We start from the raw sequence: 24,092 nt of genomic DNA on the forward strand, positions 1-24,092 counted from the left end.
TTGGCAACTGCGCTTAACAATGTTACGCAAGGCAGCTGTAGTCAGCGCGTGTGTTTTTGTATTTGCATCGTGATGCACCGTGGGCCGGGCAAAAACCAAGATGGCGGCAGCCGTGCTTGGCGATCGCGTTTAGAGTGAGCGCTTCGATGCATACCACAAAAAATGCTTCGGCCTAAGCGCACACTAAACTCAGGCATTGTGATTTCGTAGTCCGCACAATAAACGAGAAACTTGCCGTTCGACGAGTGATGCTTACTTGACGCGACATAAAGTAGGAACCCGTAACGAGGGAAAAAAAGTTTTCATCGTCTACTCTGTCAGAATTGCAGCTTCACGTTCGAAAGGAATATCTTCTAGGACGATCGTGTTCCTCATTGAAATCTCTTCCCTTTCTTTATCGAGACTGCAAGAAGGAAAAATAAATTTTTTCAATCATGGTAAGATGTTTCTTTTTTTTTATATTTTCATTGTTCCATTCGGAGCGACGCGCGCTTCTTATGCGTGCGTTTTCTTTTAATCTCCGCTTCGAGAGACAAACTAACCTAAGAACTTCTTGTATATCTTTTTTTATATATAATTTTTTTGCGCATTTATTCTTCAGATTCCTTTTAACGGTTCGTTTTTTATCTTCCATATTCTTTTTGCTTTAATATTTTCAAAAAATTTATATAAATTTACTACGAAAATAATTTCGCATTTTTTTTTTTTTTCTAACTGAATATTTAAACAATCTATTATATGTTAATGACAAGTAAGCTTTTTTTTTTTGAAAGTCGTATCAATATGTAAAAGATTTTCTTGTTCTTCATCAAAAATTAATATTTCATAAAAATTAATGATTTTGTTGAAAAAAAAATACTCTTTGTTTAATTTTATGAATAATATAAATATTTCATCGGAATGGTCTATTCGTTTCTTGTATAATTACTACGTGATATATGCATTTAGGCAACAAAGAGATATAAAGAAACAATGAGTGATGATACAAGTGGTAGTGATTTCGACGATGATGAGGATCCTGATAAAATTGAAGTACCTGGTAAGTCTCTTTGTATTCATAATTTATACGTTATTAAATTCATAATGACGATATAACGATATAATATAATGCTACTTATTATTTATTAATCAAAAATTATATTAGTCAAAAACAAATATAATTCTTTAATGTTATATACTTATTTTTAATAGGTGGCGGTAAAGATCTTGCAACAGCTGCTGGTATAGCAAATATTAAAGAAGAAAAACCTGCGGAAGCACCATCTAATGCCACGAATAAAGGACAAGGTACTATGAATTGTATATATGTTGTAATAAAAAAAAATTCTTTATTATCTACATTTATATGTATATATATATAGATTTGTTTCAATGAGTTACAAAAAGGTGTAGTGAACAGGGTATTACTTAAGTAATATTTATTTAACAGCATTAAATCAAAAACTTAGTAACAAAATACCAGGTGGATTAGTAACTAAAACTGTACCACCAGGATATGAAATGGTACGTGTAGGAGGATCACAAGGTACTCCGCCTAATTTTGTTGGTACCAACCAATTGAATCAGTTGGGTCAATTAGGAGCTGGTGGACCATATAACTTTCCAGGATTAGCAAGTCTTGCAGGATTCAATCCTGCAGCTTTTTTACAACAGAGTATGTTTATAATTAATATGTCTTCTGAGTTTGGATATTATATATTTTTTATTTAAATTCTTTCTTTTTCCATTTCCTTCCTTTGATTTTCTTTTATAGCTTCCTTCTTTTACAAACATACTTGATATATGTATATATTAATTATGAGAATGTATCATAATTTTTTCTATATATATATATACTAATCTTGTATTTCTTTTTTCCATTATTTTATTAAATTATATAATTATTCAAATATGCATTTTGCTTTCGCACAAATCCTGTAGCTATTTTAACGTTTAGATCAATATTTTATTTATTATAAAATATTATAGGTATGGAAATGAATAATTTAATGGGAGGCTTTATGGGAATGGCTGGAATGAATATGGGTGTCAATCCATTTGTTCAATTTCTCAATCAAAGTGGACTTCATCCAAATTGGCCTGCAGGTTTATCTGGTATTATCTACAAATTTGTTATATATACATCAAGTTTTTCAAATTATTTTTCAATTTATTATAATCATAATAATATTTATTATTTAGGAAAAGCTGTATCACAATTATGGATGAATGCTGGCGATCCAACAAAAGTGGGTATGCAACCAACAATACCAGAAGAAGAAGAGGTAGATGATGAAGATATGGGTGTTGCTGAAACTTATGCAGATTATATGCCTACTAAATGTATGTTTTATTTCGCCATTAATGAGAAAAGTCTATTTGTATAAAAGATTAGAAACAGTTTTCTAATGAGTTTATTTAAAATGTATAGTAAAACGTGGGCGTAAACATCCAGATCCAGTTGTTGAAACAGCATCATTATCTAGTGTAGAACCTACGGATGTTTGGTATGAACTTTCTATACCCGAGGAAACAATACGATCTGGAGCTTTGTCGGCTCTTCAATTAGAATCCATAACTTATGCGTCCCAACAACATGAACATCTTTTACCGGACAGTACACGTGCTGGATTTCTTATTGGAGATGGAGCTGGTGTTGGTAAAGGACGAACTATAGCAGGCATTATATTTGAAAATTATTTAAAAGGTAGGAAACGTGCCATTTGGGTTTCCGTTTCCAATGATCTCAAATACGATGCCGAACGTGATTTAAAAGACATTGGAGCATCCAAAATCGAAGTACATGCTTTAAATAAGTTCAAATATGCAAAAATCTCTTCAGCTGTAAATGGTAATGTTAAGAAAGGTGTAATATTTAGTACATACTCTGCATTAATTGGTGAATCCTCTCAAAGTGGAGGTAAATACAAAAGTAGATTAAAACAATTGTTGCAATGGTGTGGAGAAGATTTTGATGGATTAATTATTTTTGACGAATGCCATCGTGCAAAAAATTTATGCCCTACCGGAAGTTCCAAACCTACCAAAACTGGTTTAACCGTATTAGAATTGCAAAATAAACTTCCTAAATCACGAGTGGTATATGCTAGTGCCACTGGCGCTTCTGAGCCTCGCAACATGGCCTATATGGTACGATTAGGTATGTGGGGCGAAGGAACTCCTTTCCCTGAATTCAATGATTTTATCACTGCGGTAGAAAAACGTGGAGTTGGTACAATGGAAATAGTAGCAATGGATATGAAATTACGAGGCATGTATATTGCTCGACAACTTAGTTTTCACGGCGTTGCTTTTAAAATCGAAGAAGTTCCTCTATCCAAGGACTTTACTAAAATATATGATCATTCGGTAAGATTGTGGGTAGAAGCAATGCAGAAATTCCAAGAAGCGGCCGAATTAATTGATGCTGAGAATCGCATGAAAAAAACTATGTGGGGCCAATTTTGGTCGTCTCATCAACGTTTCTTCAAGTATCTATGTATTGCAGCAAAAGTAAAGCACGCTGTTGCAGTAGCTCGAGAAGCTGTTAAATGCGGAAAATGTGTGGTTATCGGCTTGCAATCGACCGGTGAAGCACGCACTTTGGAACAATTGGAACGTGACGATGGAGAACTAAGTGATTTTGTTTCTACTGCTAAAGGAGTACTCCAGACGTTAGTGGAAAAACATTTTCCAGCTCCAGATCGTAATCGAATCCATCGGCTTCTTGGTTTGGATCTACCTAAAATGAATAAATCAGAAGGGGAAGATATAATTGATGGTGCAGGTGGATCTGCAGGTGGAAGTAAAAGGAAACCAGTGCGTCAAGCAGCCCAAAGAGCTTCAAAAAAAGTTCGAGCATGGTCTTCCGAAGAAGAGATAACTGATGAAGAAAAAAATGGTGATCATAGTTCTGGTTCTGAATTTAAATTGAGTGGAACTGAGAGTGAAGATGATCATCGAACTGACGAGGAAAGTAATATAAGTTCCGATTTCAATCCATTTTATAGTGATAGTGATTCTGATGTTGGTAAGAATACAACGCTTATTTATAATTGAATTAAATTGATGCAAACAAATATTACTATTTATCTCTCTTGATAGATCCGTGGGACAGACGAAAGAAGAAAGGTGGTAAGAAACAAAAGAAACCAGCTAAGAAACGTTTAAGCACGCAAGACAAAATACAATCTATGCTTGCACATAAGACGTCTAATAATAGGAATAAACGTAACGGAGATTCGGCAGTAAGCGGAAATCATGGTAATGCATCGTCTAATAATCAAGGACCACCTCGGGATGCTATTGAACGTGCTTGTAGCATGAAAGAAGAATTGTTAGCACAAATAGAGACCTTAGGTGAAAGATTACCACCGAATACGTTAGATCAATTAATCGACGAACTTGGTGGTCCGGAGAACGTCGCAGAAATGACTGGAAGAAAAGGTCGTGTTGTTCAAACGGAAGATGGTGCAATACAATATGAATCTAGATCTGAAGTCGACGTTCCATTAGAGACGCTTAACTTAACAGAAAAACAAAGGTAAACTTATTATCTTTATTTATGAAAATTCATCTTCGTCCATCGAAGAAAAATATATATTATTGTACGTTTTATTAGATTTATGGATGGTGAAAAGACAGTTGCAATTATTTCGGAAGCAGCTAGCAGTGGCATATCATTGCAAAGTGATAGACGTGCGAGAAATCAAATGCGTAGAGTACATATCACACTTGAACTACCATGGAGCGCAGATAGAGCAATACAACAATTTGGTCGAACACATCGTTCGAATCAAGTAAATGCTCCGGAATATATATTCCTTATTTCGGATCTTGCCGGAGAGAGACGATTTGCTTCGATTGTCGCGAAACGTCTTGAAAGTCTTGGCGCGTTAACACACGGAGATCGCAGAGCCACCGAAACGCGAGATCTTTCACAATTTAATATCGATAACAAATATGGCCGGTCGGCTCTCGAGGCAACAATGAAGACTATAATGGGGTTTGTTGTATTATGCTCTTGTATTATATATATATATATATATATATATCTTTTTTATAAATGTAATCAATCGCATGTTTAATGTATATATGAAAATTATATTTATGGTTGAATTAACGAAGTGTAAAATAAAATAATAGGTACGAGCCGCCATTGGTACCACCGCCACAAGATTATAATGGTGATTTTTTCAAAGATGTGGCGGACGCTCTAGTAGGAGTAGGACTAATTTGTAATAGCGAAAATATGCCAGGAGTTCTTACTTTGGACAAAGATTATAATAACATGTCTAAATTCTTAAATCGTATTCTTGGAATGCCAGTTGACTTGCAAAATCGATTATTCAAGTATTTTACCGATACTTTGAATGCTATTATCCTTCAAGCGAAGAAAACTGGACGTTTCGACATGGGTATTCTTGATCTTGGTACATCAGGAGAGAATGTTCGTAGAGTAAGACTTTATCGTTTCCTTCGGAAGCATGCAACTGGTAAAGCACCTACCGAATTACATGTTGTTCATGTTGAACGTGGTATGAGTTGGACCGAGGCAATGGACCAATGGTCCAAATTGACTGGTGCCAAGGAAGGATTTTACTTAAGCCATCAAATACGAAATGGTAAACAAACAGCTATCCTAGCCGTTGCTGTCGATGGTGGTAAAAAGAAAAGTGAAAGTAAAAAAGATCAGTTATATATGGTTTATAGGTACAATATACTTTCGTTCATTTTAGATAAAGTATATAATGGTACATAACAAAAATAGAATGTTATCGATGTTTATGTATTTGTAGGCCGAATACAGGATTACAATTACGTCAAGAATCATTAGGTGAATTAGAAAAGAAATACAAAAAGGTTTCAACTGAGGAAGCAGAGCCTCATTGGACGCAACAGTACGAAGCGTCTGTGGATACATGTTCACACGCTTATTGGCGTGGCAATTGTAAAAATGTCACTCTTGGTATGGAATGTGAAGTAGGATTACGAAGACGGTCATATAATGTTTTAGCTGGTTCGGTTCTTAGCGTTTGGAGTCGCGTTGAAGGTGTACTTGCTGCACGATCTGGACATAATTCTAAGATGCAAGTTGTCCGACTAAGAACTGGTAAATTCTTTTCTGTAGTTGGAAGAAATCTAATCCCGCTTAATAATTGATTTCATTTAAATAAATATATACGTCAATTATATTATTGCAGATGAAGGTTTGAAAATTGTAGGAACTCTTATTCCGAAATCTTGTATGGAAACGTTACGTCAAGCGCTTTCGTCTGATGCAGAAAATACCGAAGAAATGACATTTTGAATTCATTAAGCACGTAAGGTATACATTATTCTTTTTTAATTTTATATCAAACAGTGATAATAATTATTGATATATATTATTTAATTATTATATTTTCTATTGCAATAATTATTCGCATTTTTCATATAGGTGAGGATAAAGCAACGTAAATAATAGTGTTATGTAAGCACTCAATGAATGGGGCATATAAAAAACATCGTGTAATTACGTTTATTTACACGATTTGGATTGACTACCATGGAACACTTATGTGTTGGGTAGATTAAACTGAACCCATCAGTGTTGTAATGTATTTTCGTCACAGATTTAGCATGACAAGTGAAATAAACGCTCGAAATAAGCTTTTCCGAGTTGATAGTCAAAGAACTGGAAAAAGGACTTGGTAGATTTTTCCTGTCATTATACATGTATTATTGAAAAGATATCTATCAAGTCCCGATGTAAACCTTCAAATAGGTAGAATCTTCTTTAATTTTAGTCGAAGACTATACTCGAGTCAAAAATTTATAATTATATAAAAATTTCTTTTTTATTTTTCGTTAGGAATGATAACATTTTAGATGGATCGTACCAACATGCATACATAATAATATATAGTAAATTATCATGTTTCATTTTTCATGATTATAATAAAAGAAAAACTGCTTATAAAAGTTATGCAGTAAAGAAAAATTGTATTTCTATGCAATAAGAAAAAATCTATTATTTAATCATCTGCAAAATGAGGATAAGACGTAAAAAAAACTTTCTATAGAGATTGATATAAAATGTTACGATCCAATCTATAATAAAAGTTCGACTGATTAGTGAGAATAGTCTATAAAGGGCTAGAGGAATAATACTAGAGCTGCATAACTATTTGGACTATTAATTTTTCACTCTTGGAGTATAGATGTATACTGCAGTTTTAAGTTTTATTTGATTGATAGGTCAAATCATTGATTAACACGAAAAAAAAAAACATTATTGCTACCGTCGCTATAACTATTACTGTTATCACATTACTGCTATTACTATTAGCCGTAGATCTAGACTATAAAACTATTATCAATATTACTATAATGTAGGGAGACAAGGTAACGGTATTACAAGCGCCTTAGATTTTCCACATTTCATATAATTCAACACAAATTTGTTTTGCTTTATTTTTTTCGTTTAAATTAATATAATATATATTTTTTATTAATTTTTAAATAACAGCTATAATGGATCTTTAATTATATTGACTATGTAGATGGAAAATTAAAAATGGCAAGTATATCTAGTCTCCCGACATGCTCCATCTATTAATACTGTTAGCATTAAAGAAAAATTAGATTGAAACAGTACATACGATGATATATTTATATTCAAAATCGAAATGCAGTCATGCAATTCATGCATGGAATAGATGTTTGTTCCTTCGTTTGTTTGTTTGTATGCCTGTGAGCGAGTTATGGATGGGTGCTGAGAACAAAATGGATATCGTATTCCATCTTCTCTTTACAAGAAAAAGTTTAGATTAAATGATGTAGAATATTTTAGAACCGTTAATAAAATCTTGAGTAGAATTCCGTAGCATATGCTGTAACAACGTGTGAAACAACACTTTATGTGCTATGATGTGAACAAAATTGATGGATATCGACACTTCCTTATATCCAGGGTTTCCCTTGCAGCAATGCATAATGTTAAAAGTAGCGCTTACAAAAGTTCTTCGTTTCTACGAATACACTATATATTGCATTTATAAACAAATAAGTACATGAAATACATGATATATACATATATATATATATATATGATATATACACATATATATATATATATATATATATGTATATATATGTATGTATATATACACAGTAAAAAGAGCCAGCATCTTTTAATTTAACGAAAGTTCGCTAAAAAAAGAAAAAAATACGGAAATTTATTATTTTGAAATTTCAAAAAATATTCATATCAGGATACCATGATTGTAAGATACATAAATTTCTGATGCCGTATTACACGACTCCTATAGATAAAGACTCGAGATAGTGTGACTACGTGCAGAAAAATGTAAATATATATATTTAAAGTATATACACAAGAATTTTTTATTACCGGATATGTGCATCTTTATATTCAATATTTTTACAGTTCTTGTGCTTGAGTTCCTATTAAAAAAGTCGAAGTATAATTTATAAATGTGGTATTTAGTATACGTGGAAACAGATACTGCACTTATTGAAATGACTTCTTTCGTAGCGTGCTGTGTTTTCATGGGCTTATACATAGGAGAATCAATGAGCTATGTGTGTGAGAATGTGTGCATGCGTGTACACGTGCATATGAAGTGTCTCTTACATGTAAATCAATACATTATAAAACAAAACAAAAATATCGATGATTAATTTGGATATGAAGCCTGATAGTAATTCTATTGTATGAAATTATATCTGAACATCACTGTATACCATATTATTTATCTATCAGTATAAGAAATCATTTTGTAGTGAAATGTATCCTTTTAATTATTTAATAATTTGCTTATAGTATACCATATCTCATTCTCTAAAATGACCGAATACGTTTTGAAGTACAGAAAGCTTTAAGAGTTAAAAAAAAAAATCTGACATTTCTATACCCTTACTTTAAAAATATATTATAGAGAGAGGTAGGTAACCAGAAATATTATTCAAGCAAAGCATATACATTTTCTTACATATTCGAACTATAATACAAAGATAAATTAATAATGAACAATCAAATACATTTATATATAAAAATTGTATAAAAGTAAAAAGATTGTTTATCATAACTCTAATCAACAGTTTAGATATATATACTCATTGAGAGTATATTAAATGTAGTGATGACTTATTAATTCTGTTAAAATATATGTTTTACTTATTTGATAATGAGACTATGTATCTATATGAGACTATATATTAGTAAAAAAAAATCCATTACATTTTTTAGCAACAAATCGACAGATATGTAACTTAGAAAATATATTTACAAATTGCATACAATATTATAACTTCAAATTCTAACTTTATATCATATTTTCTCTTAAATTTGTATCTGTAATAAGGATTATTTTAGAATATAGTATTTCCTGTCTCATAGGATTTCAATATAATTTAGTACATGGATAATATACAAAAGATATACAAATTGAATAATCATGTTAGAACCCATAATATTTATTTTTAACATTTATTAATTTCATATACTAGTCATTGAAAGTGAATCGCAACGTTTGTGTAACGATACACATTTAATACATTTGGTATAAAAAAAACTGTACAATGCAATAATTTTGCCAATGTAATTATTGATCATAAATCCACTCATACTGACTTTCATTCATAGGAGCATACTTACTATTTTCATGTAATTTATGCATGTTAATAACTATTATATCGCTATTTCTGCCATCTGTTTACATATGTTTCCTTAATGGAAATAACTTCTAATAAAAGTGGAAGTATTTTCTTATGCATTTATAATTCAGTGAAATGCATATAAGAGCATAAGGAACGTGCAGAATCCTATGATAACTCCAAGAATTAAAGAATCTCGTCTCTTCCTTAAATTTATTCTTTGTAATAGACTACTCACTGCTGGGAATCGATTAGAAATGTCATTAAATCTAGTCTGTATACGTTTGAAAGCTTGTCTTTGAGTAATTAAATGTTCTCGCGTTTCCATTGCTATACTTATTTGATCATTAATTAAACGATCAGAGCTAAAAGTTGAAATAATTTAGTAAAACTTTCATAATGATACAAGAAATATAAATATGAGTGTAATAAATTCATCACTATTATGTAGCATATATGTATGTAGATCTAATTGAGTTTGTATTTACTTACTTATGAATATGTTGATTTTCTTTCAAATACATTTCTCTACGGTTTAATCCAGTTGTGGTTTTATAATTGCTAAAAAAAGATGAGTGTATCATACAAATGCATTTATACCAAACATATTCATAGAAAAACAAAAAAAAAATGTATTTTATATAACATACTCAATTTCCTTGCGCACGTTACCCAAAAGATCTTCACGATCCTTTCTTATAGCAAAATTATTCCTAATTTTATTAAATTCCAGTTTATAATCTTTTAATATTTCTTTATGACGTTGCATTGTATGTAACATAGCTGCTCCATTTGGTTGCAATTCACTCATTTTCTCATTAACAGTAAATAACTAAAAATTAAATATTTAGAATAGGATAAAACTGTATAATATATAGGAAAATAATGAATTGCTTACTTTAGATAATAACGTTTCTATCTCCAAGGCCATATTCTCAAACACATGTTCTTCATCTAAAAGTGGAACTTCATCTGGTGTAACATTTTTAGAATGTGTATTTACGCCTAACTTACTAAATGCTACAAGTTTTGCATCAATTTCATTTTCCAAGTGTCTCGCCTGCTTTCTTAAATCTATAAATGAATTTTCTTTTGTTGTAAAAACTTATTACGGTAAGTTATTAAAATAATAAAAAATTCAACATATAATAACATACAAGATACATAAATATATTGCTAACAAAGTACAAAACGCAATATTGTAATTTATCATTTTAGTTTATATGTCACCTTATATATAATTATCTATATGTAATATGTATATATATGTGACATGTAAATGTGTACTTAATTACTAATAAGAATACCTTCCCAATCAACTGCATCTAAAGTGCTAGCCATTTGTTTTTCGAATTATAACCACAATGTTTTACAACACATGCCACATTATCCACACATATTTACTTGTTAATTCTTTTTATAAAAGATATATAATTGTACACGATATATGAGATATATCTATATCACGGAATAAACAACACTTATTGCAAATTTAATGCAATTTCGTTTGACGTTTTTTCGGTATACGCGGTTATGAAAAATCATCATTTCTTAATATCATATAGTACAATCTGGTGGCAATGCACGGAACCAATTCCTACCATTAAAAATCACAATCGGTATTATCGTGAACCATATAATATGACTTATATATATCGGAAGTAAAGAACTTTATTTGACTTCCGGTGATTTATAAAAGTATCATAACGTATAATAAAACTAATATTCGAAAATGTTTGAATTATTTTTTATTTGTTATTATATATTTTATATATCTAGATATAATGGTAGATACACAATTTCATGTACGATATTTCGTTAAAAATTTAAAATTGGCGCCTTTATTGGCGTCTAGTTCCTTGTAACATTGCCGTTAGCAAATAACCAGTCCTAGCTTAATATTTCGTGTATGTATGGTAAATGTACGTATGGCGTATGTATATACATACACATAGATGATACATCTATAAATCTACAGTTTGTAGGAAGTGTGAGAGCTCCGAAGCGGATTGTGAACGTCCATTCTATGAGTGTTGTAGCTGTAGAAAGAATTTTTCTATGAGAAAATCAAATCAGGAGATTGCAGATCGTATTAAAAAATCCGGCGATAATATGGTGAAAGGTAGAGGTATGTTTTTAAAATCTTCATTAATAGTTTCACTTAAGATTTGACAGTAAATGCCAGGTTATGTTTTCATAGATTTGACTTATACTCGCACCATTTTGAATTTCATCCTAGATATTAATGCTCGTAGTTTTCTCTAGTCTGTAATTAAATATTTTATAAGGCATTAGAAAATAATGTTATACTGTGCGATCTTTAATTATTTCAATTCATAATGATCACCAGTTTCTAAATTTTATATAATTTAGATGAACAATGCTTTTATTTATAAAAATAATTTGAAGATTATTATTATGATTTATACCATTTCCTTATGTGTCATTTTATATAAACAAATTATAGCGTATAGTTATTTTTAAATAGTTATTGTTATGATTAAACATTTTAATAGTCGTAACAAATTATATTATAATACATTATATGATTATAATATTGAATAATATTCTATATTAAATTATTATATATTAATAATAAAAATCTATATATCTTTAAAAAATGCTATTATATTTTATTTATTTTCACTTGATATATTCAAGTATTTTTATACGTATATTTATAAAACAACTTATTTTTACAATTAATTGATAAACATAAATCAAATAAAATATTTTACTAAAATCTAATTTTTTTATATAATATAAAATTAACATATATATTTGTATTAAAAAATTTTTAGTTCGTACTCGGAATATATCAGCCGTAACATCTGGCAAAGAAATTATTCCCCTAATGAAGAAAGAAACAAATACAAATGGCTTTAAGAGAAGACAACGTAATGCTCTCAATGGAATGCAGTCAATTTCTAATGAACAAGTGTCTTCTGCATGTATAACTGCCTTCTTTCCTATAAAGGTACTCAATTCTGTTTTATATAATAACTATATTATAAAACTTTAATTCATTATAATTATTTTGTTTGTACATGCGTATGTAGGTTGCAAATATTACAAATATAAATACTACTAAGGAATCTTCCAAGGATGTAGATGTAATGACAGGACATTGTTTTCTTACCAAAGAAGAAACTATATCTATAAGTGTTGTAGAAGAGATTGTATCAGATGTAGGAGAATTTAAAACGGATGGTATTTGTCCATTCTATAAATTTTCAGAACAGTTATATAATAAGAAATGAAACAATATTTTTATAAAATTATCTTTTAATTTATAATATATTATTTCTTTATAAATATGCACAGAAACACCTGTAGCAGTACCAATCCATGGGCCTTCAACACCACATAGAATAAATATGCCAAATAGTCATATAGAAGAAACTGATAGTAGAGACATAATTAATGGAAGAAATAAAGGACTTGTTGCCTCATGTACTCCCTCGCAACACCTTGCACGCCAACCTGCTCGTAGAAAATTGATTCAGAATAATGCTCAACGTTCAGTGCATCCATCTGTTATAGAAAGTACAAATCATACGCTTGCAGAATATTTTCCAGTACGTCGAAGTGTGAGAAAATCTAAGAAAGCTGTATTAGAAGAAAAGCAAAGAGACATAGAAGCAAAAGTCTTGCAACAAGTTGAGGAAGGTTTAGAAGTGAGCATAAAATAAACTTAAGAAAAACATCTTTTATGAATAGTTATATAACTTTATATAATTAATGCTTAGGTCAGATATTTTCCTGGTAAAGGACGCGGGGTTGTAACTACACGTCCCTTTATGAAAGGAGAATTTGTAGTAGAATATATTGGTGAATTAATTGATCAAGTTATAGCAAAGAAACGTGAGAAAATCTATGCACAAGATCAAAATGCAGGATGTTATATGTATTATTTCCAGCATCGTAATCATCAGTATTGGTATGTATATTTGATTTCTAAAATATAACAATTATTTTAATGAATTTAATATATGTGATCATCATAATATTACAATTTTAACTTTTATAAATTCTGAGTATAGTTCTGAATATAGTTCATTGGTAAATTTATCATGACAACACTTAAATATTTGTAGTGTTGATGCTACAGCAGAAACAAATAAGTTGGGGAGGTTGGTAAATCATTCCAGAAATGGAAATTTAATTGCTAGGATCGTTGAAGTGGAATCAACACCACATTTAGTACTTACAGCAAAAGAAGATATACCGATTGGTGTAGAAGTTGCGTATGATTATGGTGATCGAAGTCGAGAAGCTATTCGTCATCATCCATGGTTGGCTTTATAGCACTTTAAAATTACATTTTATATTGTAACAATGTATTGATAACGATCTATGTTGTTACTTCCACAAAATAACTTATTATCCCATGTAGTATATATTTTCAATGCCTGACTATGTGCTGCGTTTATGCAGGATATTAGTATACCAAGTATGCTTATGTATTAGGTCGTGTATTGATTTAGGGAAAAAATGCATTATTACAAGACATCTACTATGAATTGCATAATTTAAATATAACTCTAATTTTTTTTTTTAAACTGCTATCAACAAATTATATTATCTTAATGAACTAAAACATCATCTAGTTGAAGCATCTTATGACGAATATGAAAGTGGTTATAAGATAATATAATCTTTGAAAAAAGTTGTTGATATATGTGTCTTTCACTTTAGCTATGATCATGCCTAATTTTCAAAAGTATTTATATATTGAAATAAGTTCAGTTATTTTGTTTTGTGAGTTAATGTTGGCAAAAAATATTAAGTTATACATTTGATACAATTATAATTAGATTAGGTTCAACTATATAAATATTGCACAAAGATGTATTAAATTAAAAAATGATTCTAAGCAGTATATCATTTTACGAGTATGCAATTTTTTATTGTGATCATATGATCTTAATATATGAAATGTCCATGATTTTCATAAAGTATTACATTTCACATAATTTCATTCATCAATATTTAAAAAAAAAATCTTTCAGAAATTATTTATTGCAATTTTCGTAAAATTCAAAAATAATGTATAGTTTTAGAATTATAAGATTTAGTGACTGATTAAAATATTTTATGTAAAGCTATACTCAAATAATACTAAAAAAAAAAAAAGAAAAAAAAAATGTTAATTTAGGATTTTGTTAATGTTCAACTATATATATATATTAAATATACAGTTATTTTGTAGAGAATTAAATGAAAAATTCTGTAGATTTATATAGATTTATTACAATAAGCAACATTTTTTATACGTATTTCTTATACAAAGTTATAATTTTGATTTTGCTTTATACATGCCATAATCAACCAAAAAATGATACTTGTATTTGATATTTAAAATTTAATGTTTCTCTAAAACAAGGTCTGTCAATAATCCTTATTAGTTTCAAATTAAGAATAAAGGATGCATAAGTTTATCCTATTTTTTACTTATATATTAATTATTACAGATAGAAACACATTGTATAAAGTCATGCAATGTAAGTTTAATATAAAATAAATTTAGTAATAGAAATGTGGTATTTCTCTAATACAGAATTTCTCAAAAATGTAGAATAAATATGAATAATTATATTTTTTAGGTGTTATTTTATTGTTAAAATATTGAAAAATTTCTTCTATTTATCATGTCCCATGCTGCCTTTTTCACATTGTGTATTAAAATAATATAAAAATAAAGTATTCATGAATAATATTAATTACTTAATATTTCTTTCATTTTTTATTTTGTAATGTTTCGATCTGTAATTCTTGAAATTTAACAATTTTAAAATAAGTGCGAAGTAGTTAAAAATATGCATTCTAATTATATAATACGAATTTTATTTAACCGCCAATTTTAAACTTGGAAGTTTTATAATGGAAGAATGTCAACTTAGTGTCAATTTTTTGATCACGGTAACTTTCCGCTAGATAAGTGAACGACCTATTAGATGTATTTGTTATTCTTTTTATTAATGGTCAAAGTCCTTTCTTTCAGTTATTGAATTACTTGTCTTCCATTGGTTATACTATTACTATACTTTTCTGATTGGTTATTATTAAATGTAACAATTTCTTACTTTTTGATTTCAGCCAATAGGATTGCAATAATATCTTACATAGTTGATTTTTCATTGGCTATATTTTACATGCTCTATAGAAATAAAATACTATCAATTAATAATTAAATTCTTTATCAATTCCGTAAAATATAACAAATAGAATAAATACATTTATGCACCAATATAACTATCTTAATAATACGATTGAATATAAGAATGTATTTTCATTCGGGAAGTCCCTATTGTCGCTTATTAAAGTAGTTTACCCTCTTCACCCCACCTTTTACTAAATGCTTATAGCAGAATAACATCGTCAGTGGTCAGCCATTATTGTGAGATATAAAGTTGTTCCATATTTGTTAATATAGAAGTATATAAAAATATTAATTGTTTGTGATTTGAGTTTATTATAAAAATGCATACAATACCAGAATTAGGTACAAGCGTACCTGCCTTTCTTGCAAAACTTTGGAAACTAGTTGAAGATCCTGAGACCGACGACCTTATTTGTTGGTCACCTGTAAGTCGCCGATTTATTTATTATTAATAAATATTAATTCTTTTAAGATTTACAACATCGTTACTATATTTTAAATACAATATATGTTTAACAACAACTTGTACAATCATTTTTTTTACCGGTTCTTTTTTTATATCTTTCCATAAATAGTTTAATCAACGTAACGTAAGCTTAACGTTGATTTCTATCGTATATATTTTTAATTATATTGTCATCATTAAGTAATGTAAATTTATATTTTTTGTTTAGAATGGACGAAGCTTTTTTATTCGAAATCAGGCACAATTTGCCAGAGAATTATTACCACATTATTACAAACATAATAATATGGCTAGCTTTGTGCGGCAATTAAATATGTGTATGTATAAAAATATATATTTCTATATGTAATATATTCTAAATTTAACATTAACCTTATAATTGAACATCATACAATTTATTATATTTTAGATGGATTTCATAAGAAAGTTTCTGTAGAATTAGGCGGTTTAAAATGTGATAGGGATGAAATGGAATTCGCACATCAATTTTTTTGTAAAGGTCATCCATATCTTGTTGAACATATTAAAAGAAAAGTAAGTTCATATTATTGACAATTATTTCTTTATTTAATACTAATCTACAATAATTTATAAAAGTGGTAGATGTTGCTTTTATTTTAAATATGAAATTAGAAACTTGATATTTAAAAATTCACAATTTGCTTTATAATATATATACATATATATATATATATAGATTGCATCAAGTAAAGGTCAAGATCCAGCTCTTACACCTATTAAGCCAGAACTAATGAATAAAATGTTAACAGAAGTAAGAAGTATGAGAGGTAGACAGGAACATTTAGATTCGCGATTGGGTGCTATGAAAAGAGAAAATGAAGCATTATGGAGAGAGCTTGCAATGCTTAGACAAAAACATTTAAAACAGCAACAAATTGTAAACAAATTAATTCATTTCCTTGTAACGCTAGTACAACCATCAAGAAGTGGTGGACTTTCTGTTAAGAGACGGTATCCATTAATGATAGATGATTCTAATCGTCAGCGTAATAAACAAAGTAAAATTTCAAAGGTATTTATGCGTATGTTTCCTTATGTTTAATGATTTTCTGAGATTTGAGTGTACAAATATATTTATATATTAATGGTTATATGTTTAGGCACAAACATCTCCAACAGGACCTGTTATTCATGAACTTGATTCTTCTGAACCAGATTTAGACTCTCAATACATAGTCGCTGAGTAGGTATTAATTTATTTTTATTGTAATTAATATAATAAAAATCTTGCGTAATACCTAAAATTGGAATAATTTAAAATATAAATGAATAAATTTTTGTAACATAGAATGTTAGAGAATCAGCAACATCCAGCAATAGAAAGTCCTGAACATCCCAATGATTCATCATTAGTAGATGATGACAGCATGGAAACTATACACTTAGTGGATAATGCGGTTCATCTTCAAAGAAATGATATTAGCTTGGTTAAGTCACAAGAGATAGATACAAAGAAGAAACGACCCTGTAAGGGTAAAAAAAAGTAAGTACATTAATAATTTCGTAAAGAAATTACGTTATTAATCACAATATATAATTGTTGATCTATTAGTATTTTATAGGATACCATATAAACAATATTAAATAATATTTGTTTCCTACTTTCCTGTTAATTTCGAATTATTATCATAATCATATGACTTATTATTAGTATTTGATAATGAGAATAATTATAAAATACTATATATATATAATTTATATAGTGTAATAATATACAATGCAATATTTAACTTTAAGTAACTTTTACCATTGATATATTACTTTGAACATATATCTATACATATAATCTTATTAGATTATAATTTGTTTATATTAGTGCATGATTACTGTCCAAGCCAATCTTACGTAGATTGTATAGCACGTTTCATACTTATTTCATTAATACTTATAATTATGCAATTTAAATATTATTAGGAGGAAAAACAAGGTGCCTGTCAAAATTTTGATCCCATCAACGGAGAATGGACAAGAGTCAAGGTTAACATTTTTCACTCGACATAATTTGGTGTTGGTGTTTTAAGTTATTTCTTTTTTCTATTTTTTTATTTTTTTATTTTTATTTTTATTTTTTTTTTTTTTTTTTTGTTTTTGTTTTTTATTTTTTCTTGTTGAAAGAAACTCTAAGTTGGCTCATAAACATGCTTTCCATAAATTCTTTTTGCATGACTGTAGGGGTTTCATAATGAAGTAATTGTAAATGAATCTCTGGATATATCGAAATGAGATGTATTTTGTTTTGTAGTATTTAAATTATTTCTCAGTAATATTATATTGATAAACTAGTGAAAATCATATATTATGAAGTAATTAAGAGGCCAACATTTTTCTTTAAGTAAAAAAAAAAATGTTACTTTCAAAAGAAATAAAATTTAACAAAAATATAAGTATTAAGTAAATGTACATGATTTGTTGCTTCAGTGTTCTGCAATTACAAATTTGGGGCAGTAACATGATCAACAAATATGATGCCTTACATATATTGCATGAACAATGATTAGTTATCATGATTTAATTATTTGTGGCTGTAACTGGACATACATGCATATTTACACATTTACATGATACCATATTTTATCAAATTATGATTATATGTATATGACGTTGTAATAATTATATTTCTATACTATTTAAATACATCTTACATATATATATATATATATAGGTGGGGCAAGTTGATGTGAACAGACTTGTTAATTGATCTCATACTATGCTATGTATCTTCAGTCAGGAAATCAATCCTTTTTTAGGTTTAACATAATACTTTTGCTATTCTGTTAATTGAGTTAGAGACATTACATTTAAGATTTATCTTGCATGATACTAGTAATAAATCATTAAGCATACTTTTTCTTATATTTCTGCCAAATTTTCAAAATTAGACAACAGATACTAAAGAAAGAACATAAGGTATATCAGTCATATAAAAATGAAGATAATGAAGATTCGCATTAGGTTGTCTCACTTTTTAGGGAAGAAACACATTTGCTCGAAATACCCATTGAGGACTCTCCTGTGACGATTGCATTATTGGAGAATAATTCAGTCACTTCTAAACCAATACCAGTGGCGACTGTTCGTAGTTCCAAGTTAGCAGCTATGGCTGCTAACATGAGTAAATCCAATGAAGTTGAACCTGATGTTGATATTGAACCGTCAACTGAAGTAGACGACGATATTCAAGAAACTGACTCTTCTCTGGTGAAACTTGAAGACATATTAATTGTTCCCGAAATTATCAATAATAATAATATGGAGAATGATGAAAATGAAGAGAATAGCAATAACAGTTCCAATAGTCAATCTGCAAGGCTTAATAACGATTTCATGAATGTTAATCACGAAGAAAATATCATAGATGAAGATAATCAGATTGTTGCAGATAAAAGTGAAGCATCAAATTTGTCGGAGCAACAAAAATATGGCTGCAATAAACCAGACAGAAGTGATTCAGTAGACTTATCTTTGAGTTGCGTCAATCCTTCAGGCGTACCTGATGCTAATTACAGGTTAGGAACAATGTAAGTTCAACATAGACCATGGGTAATGAGATCAAATGCAGTGTATTCTACTTAAATGTAGTGGAAATATTAATTCAGAAGACTGAGGTGGGAACAACCGATTTTTATACTTTATAATGATTGCATTAATCAAGTACAAGGAATTTTTTACATATAAATTAATATCAATAATTGGTTATAACATATATATGTGTGTATATTGCATGCACATACATATATGTACGTATACATCAAATGATAAAATTCAAAATTTTATTGTTTTTATAATATCCCATCGTTGTACGTCTCAGAAAAATTTGATCTTAACAAAGTATTATTTGAAAATCTTTTTACAAGTTTATTGCAGTCTGTCCGTATAAAAATTAGTATGTTATCGTGCATCTGTTGTCATCTATATTTCCGTATATGTTAGATTAAATTTTAAATGTAATTTTTCGTCTCATAAATGATAGTAAAAATACTTAATAACAACAGTATGTGCATCACTAATATAAGTTATTAAAAAAACAGAACTAATACTTAAGTCATATGTGTGAAACTATTAGAAATATTGTTTGCACAAGTAGTATGATTTATTGAAACACTTATATACAATATGTTCTACCTTTTTTAATTCTTAAGAAATAAGTTTTTTCTGAGACTTACTACATAAAAGGCATTACATACACTGCATATAAATGAGAAATAAATATTGAAATATTGGTATATAGCTTATACCAATTATAAAATATAATAAATATTGGTATATTTCAAACTTTATACCAATTTATCATCCATTATGAAATTTTGCTATTTACTTGTTTTTACATTGATTAGTTGGCAATATTGGTTTTATAAATTTACTTGTGCTTACATCTCTTCATATAAAGAATCATAATTTTCAGGTAACATTTAAACAATTTAGGAGCATCTATACAAACACGGATAAATTTGTGTGAATGGTGACATTTTTATGCATATTGATCTACTTTGAAAACTGTCTATAGGGAGGAAATGGATAATCATCTTGAATCAATGCAGACGGAATTGGACAATCTTCGAGATATCCTACGTGGTGAAGGATATAGTATTGATGCTAATACACTTCTTGGGGTAAATACACTTTTTGGGGTAAATATATTTCTTGGGATAAATATATTTCTTGGGGTAAATACACTATTTTTTGGGGTAAATACACTATTAAAAATCACAAGAAAAACATCATTCAATGTTAATAGAATACATTAGATTAGAGTCCAATTATTTTATAATCGCTTGTATTTTTAGTTATTTGGTGCAGAGGATTCTTCAATGTCATTTGGCATATCCGTTAATTCTGATTTGGATAGACATTGTGATAAAGAAGATGATGATCAATCTGCAGGTACGGTAATGCAATTACATTTTTTAATAATTTTATAGTTCGATTACTCTATTAATATTATCTGAATTTTTATACATATACAAGACAATATGTATGAGCATATGAATAGCATCATGTATGAATAGCATCAAAATCGTCTCTAAAATTTGTAGAAATCATTTTTCATGAGAAAGAATAGAGTTGTATTAATATTATATGAATATGAATTATGAATTACGATTATAGTTGCTGACTCTATAAGTGGAAATGGTGGGGGAGAATTAATGGCATATAACCCTGCACCTAGTTTATTAGATTTTGATGATGACATATTTTTGGGTGCTACTACATCATCTCCAATTACTAATTCAGCAAATGATGTGTCTTCAAGTAATCTATATGCTTCAGATCCCCTTGATTTAGAAGATAACAAAACTTCACTTCTTGAATCTTATGTAGGAAGCAATGAAAATAATAATTCGTAAAATCTCTTTAAGGTAGGTGCTATATATTATTACTCATTAATATGTATGTTAATTGGTTCGTTAATTTTTTATTAACAACTTTTTATGCTTGAATGTCGTTATGACATTAAAAGCATTTTTGTATTCTGTACACAATTTTTGCAATTTAATAAATATTATTATTTAAAATATGCATATACAATCATTATTATAAAATTATTATTATAAAAAGTAGATCCTTATTCCATTACATTATTTTTTGTCCTATACTTTACTTAATTTTGTTATAAATTAATATGTATTTTATATAAGTATAATTGAAAATTCATATTAATTTCATCCAGTATGTTTAATCTTTTATTTTTAAACAAATAGGAGTTGTACTATTTGAAAATAATATCATAGTAACAAATTTGTCTGGAAAAATGTTCTCTTTATATGATTTTTCACATAAACGTGTTAATTTTTTTCTAAAACTTCGATTTATATGTAAACTTTGTTTATTTATAATTATAAATTATTAATGAGCAGTATTTATTTTTATATAAAAATAATTATTATATCTATGAAAACATTGTTTGAAAAAAAGTTTTTAATTTGTTTTTTAATTTTATTGTACTATGAATTAATGGATAAAGATATTCTTTCTTTATTTTAGCTTTCGAGGAAAGGCTACTGGATTCTTAATTACCTATATGGTAATACCATCATTTTAGTTTTATTTAATATAACAAAAATTATCATAAAAACAGCAGCAGATTTAATGTCAGATGTGAAACAATAATAATATTAATGAAAAATTAGTTCTTTCTTTTTTTTTTTTTTTTTTTTTTTCTTTTCTTTTTTTCTTTACTTACAGTAGAAAGTATAACGTAATACGTCAAATAAATACCATTGGTTTGAGCTATATGTTTGAGCTATACTGCAACTCATGAAACGAAGAAAAATATTAATTTTAGTATATAATTTTATCAATTTTAATTAGTAAAAATATATATCACAGATATTATAAGTTATTTTCACAAAATAATTTTTTTGTACATAAATATGGAAGTAACATCAATAACAAAGTGTGAGGCAAGTTTTATGCAATGTAGTAGGTGCATTAAAGAGCAACCTTCTTTTATATAACGCATCTGAGAGATATGCTGTTAGAATTAAAAATTCAAATGGCGTGATATATGTATGGACATGTTAAAAAAGATATGTTATGTCATTATATTATATTTTTTGCATAATTGTTGATTAGATTATTATAATAATATTAAATAAAATGTATAAAGTGATAGTGTTTGAGAACTAAGATTTCAGCGTTCAGTTTTCATACGATTTCCTCGCTATCACACGTGCTTTAAAATTATTATTAATAAACGTGATCTTTTTTAAAAAAAGTATACTACACGTATTATTTTAAATTCGTATATATCTTTGTATATCACGGAATTAAGCAAATTATTTTTTTCTTATTTAATTTATTTAATATAAACTCATTTAACGAAGATTGATCAATAACGTTCTCAGATTCCATGTGTAATGATCTTAAAACACTGAAATCTTAGGCTTGTAATTGATTATTATAAAATATTGATTTCTGAGTTTGTTTTGAACAAATATTATAATCATTATATTGTGCAGATTATTTAACATATATTATTCTAATTTGCAGGTAATTATTTTTTTACGAACGAAGCTATTTCTGCTATTAATATAAAATATATTGGCATGTGTACGATTTCATATGCAATCAACAATTAATGAAACAATTTTTTTTCTTCTTTTTTTCTTTTTTTCTTTTTTTTTTTTTTTTTTTTTTTTTTATATACATAAAAAAGTTACAACTTATTCCTTTTATGTTATCTTATCATAATATTTCTGTTTCAATCATAAACATGTATTTTCTATCATAATACGAATTATGATATGTTATTACTTATTAACATAGAATTTTAATTTAGTTTATTCCGAGTTTAAATAGACAGTATATAATACAGATTATGGTATTCAGAATGGTTCGTCTATGAGGAATTAGTCGACTATCTTCAAAATTAAAAAAGAATAGAAGAATGTTTTATAAGCTGTGTATAATGACATCACTATTTCTATTTAATAATAATAACAATGTAATTTTTTAATCAGAATACGGAATATGTCTTTATAACTAAAGAATTATCTTCATTCTATCTCCTTTTTTTGTTTCCCGTTACATATTTCAGAAAAAAAAAAAAGAGTACCTCAATCCCAGGATTAAGTAATTATAGGCAGTTTTAAATAAAATACTTTGTTTTTCATAAATTTTTCATGAAATATTAGATAATAAATATATTTGAATACGCAATAATCTAATTTTGTACACGTATTTTTTGTAACATTGATCAATGAATAATAAGGAAGTTGAAAATATGAAAATTAAATAACATAATTGGTTAAGAAAATTTATTAAATTAATTTGCATTTTATCATACTGCTTTAGAAAATAATC

The 24,092-nt window shown here is 28.0% G+C and overlaps 4 protein-coding genes across 13 annotated transcripts; 3 read left to right on the plus strand and 1 right to left on the minus strand.

Annotated features, from left to right (window-relative positions):
- The first annotated feature begins 50 nt into the window (after positions 1 to 50).
- On the plus strand, positions 51 to 8,771 carry LOC124429986 (protein strawberry notch). 3 transcript variants are annotated; one of them, XM_046975952.1, is made up of 13 exons: positions 51 to 437; positions 949 to 1,039; positions 1,192 to 1,287; positions 1,430 to 1,654; positions 1,969 to 2,094; positions 2,182 to 2,322; positions 2,411 to 4,009; positions 4,084 to 4,522; positions 4,601 to 4,984; positions 5,125 to 5,691; positions 5,778 to 6,091; positions 6,183 to 6,302; positions 6,419 to 8,771. In XM_046975952.1, the coding sequence occupies exons 1-12, from the start codon at positions 435 to 437 to the stop codon at positions 6,287 to 6,289; spliced, it is 4,092 nt and encodes a 1,363-aa protein (XP_046831908.1). In that variant the 5' UTR covers positions 51 to 434; the 3' UTR covers positions 6,290 to 6,302; positions 6,419 to 8,771. The 3 variants fall into 3 exon arrangements, with proteins under 3 accessions (XP_046831908.1, XP_046831909.1, XP_046831906.1); XM_046975953.1 differs by having other exon boundaries at positions 52 to 437; positions 1,493 to 1,654; positions 6,183 to 6,307; XM_046975950.1 differs by having other exon boundaries at positions 53 to 437; positions 6,183 to 6,307.
- Positions 8,772 to 9,435: 664 nt separating this feature from the next.
- LOC124429988 (Golgi SNAP receptor complex member 1) lies at positions 9,436 to 11,210 on the minus strand. Its single transcript, XM_046975955.1, has 5 exons — positions 10,947 to 11,210; positions 10,538 to 10,713; positions 10,290 to 10,471; positions 10,132 to 10,200; positions 9,436 to 10,004 (listed from the first exon to the last, which is right to left on the minus strand). The coding sequence occupies exons 1-5, from the start codon at positions 10,978 to 10,980 to the stop codon at positions 9,767 to 9,769; spliced, it is 699 nt and encodes a 232-aa protein (XP_046831911.1). The 5' UTR covers positions 10,981 to 11,210; the 3' UTR covers positions 9,436 to 9,766.
- Positions 10,626 to 14,601, plus strand: LOC124429987 (N-lysine methyltransferase KMT5A-A). The gene is made up of 7 exons (XM_046975954.1): positions 10,626 to 10,752; positions 11,618 to 11,767; positions 12,441 to 12,616; positions 12,699 to 12,849; positions 12,964 to 13,316; positions 13,389 to 13,579; positions 13,737 to 14,601. Exons 2-7 carry the CDS (start codon positions 11,698 to 11,700, stop codon positions 13,945 to 13,947), a joined length of 1,152 nt encoding a protein of 383 aa, XP_046831910.1. The 5' UTR covers positions 10,626 to 10,752; positions 11,618 to 11,697; the 3' UTR covers positions 13,948 to 14,601.
- A 1,392-nt stretch (positions 14,602 to 15,993) lies between these two features.
- On the plus strand, positions 15,994 to 23,771 carry LOC124430058 (heat shock factor protein-like). Of its 8 annotated transcripts, XR_006943631.1 has the most exons (13): positions 15,995 to 16,227; positions 16,477 to 16,585; positions 16,678 to 16,802; positions 16,966 to 17,301; positions 17,390 to 17,472; positions 17,578 to 17,772; positions 18,204 to 18,266; positions 19,259 to 19,807; positions 20,794 to 20,917; positions 21,074 to 21,170; positions 21,396 to 21,646; positions 22,272 to 22,311; positions 23,280 to 23,771. XR_006943631.1 is itself a non-coding variant. In XM_046976090.1 (12 exons), the coding sequence occupies exons 1-11, from the start codon at positions 16,123 to 16,125 to the stop codon at positions 21,632 to 21,634; spliced, it is 1,863 nt and encodes a 620-aa protein (XP_046832046.1). In that variant the 5' UTR covers positions 15,994 to 16,122; the 3' UTR covers positions 21,635 to 21,646; positions 22,272 to 23,007. The 8 variants fall into 8 exon arrangements, 7 of the variants coding, with proteins under 7 accessions (XP_046832046.1, XP_046832047.1, XP_046832040.1 ...); XM_046976090.1 differs by lacking the exon at positions 23,280 to 23,771 and having other exon boundaries at positions 15,994 to 16,227; positions 21,558 to 21,646; positions 22,272 to 23,007; XM_046976091.1 differs by lacking the exon at positions 23,280 to 23,771 and having other exon boundaries at positions 15,994 to 16,227; positions 20,794 to 20,899; positions 21,558 to 21,646; positions 22,272 to 23,007.
- Positions 23,772 to 24,092: the final 321 nt, after the last annotated feature.

This window comes from Vespa crabro, chromosome 17, assembly GCF_910589235.1.
Source record: "Vespa crabro chromosome 17, iyVesCrab1.2, whole genome shotgun sequence".
Taxonomy (NCBI): domain Eukaryota; kingdom Metazoa; phylum Arthropoda; class Insecta; order Hymenoptera; family Vespidae; genus Vespa; species Vespa crabro.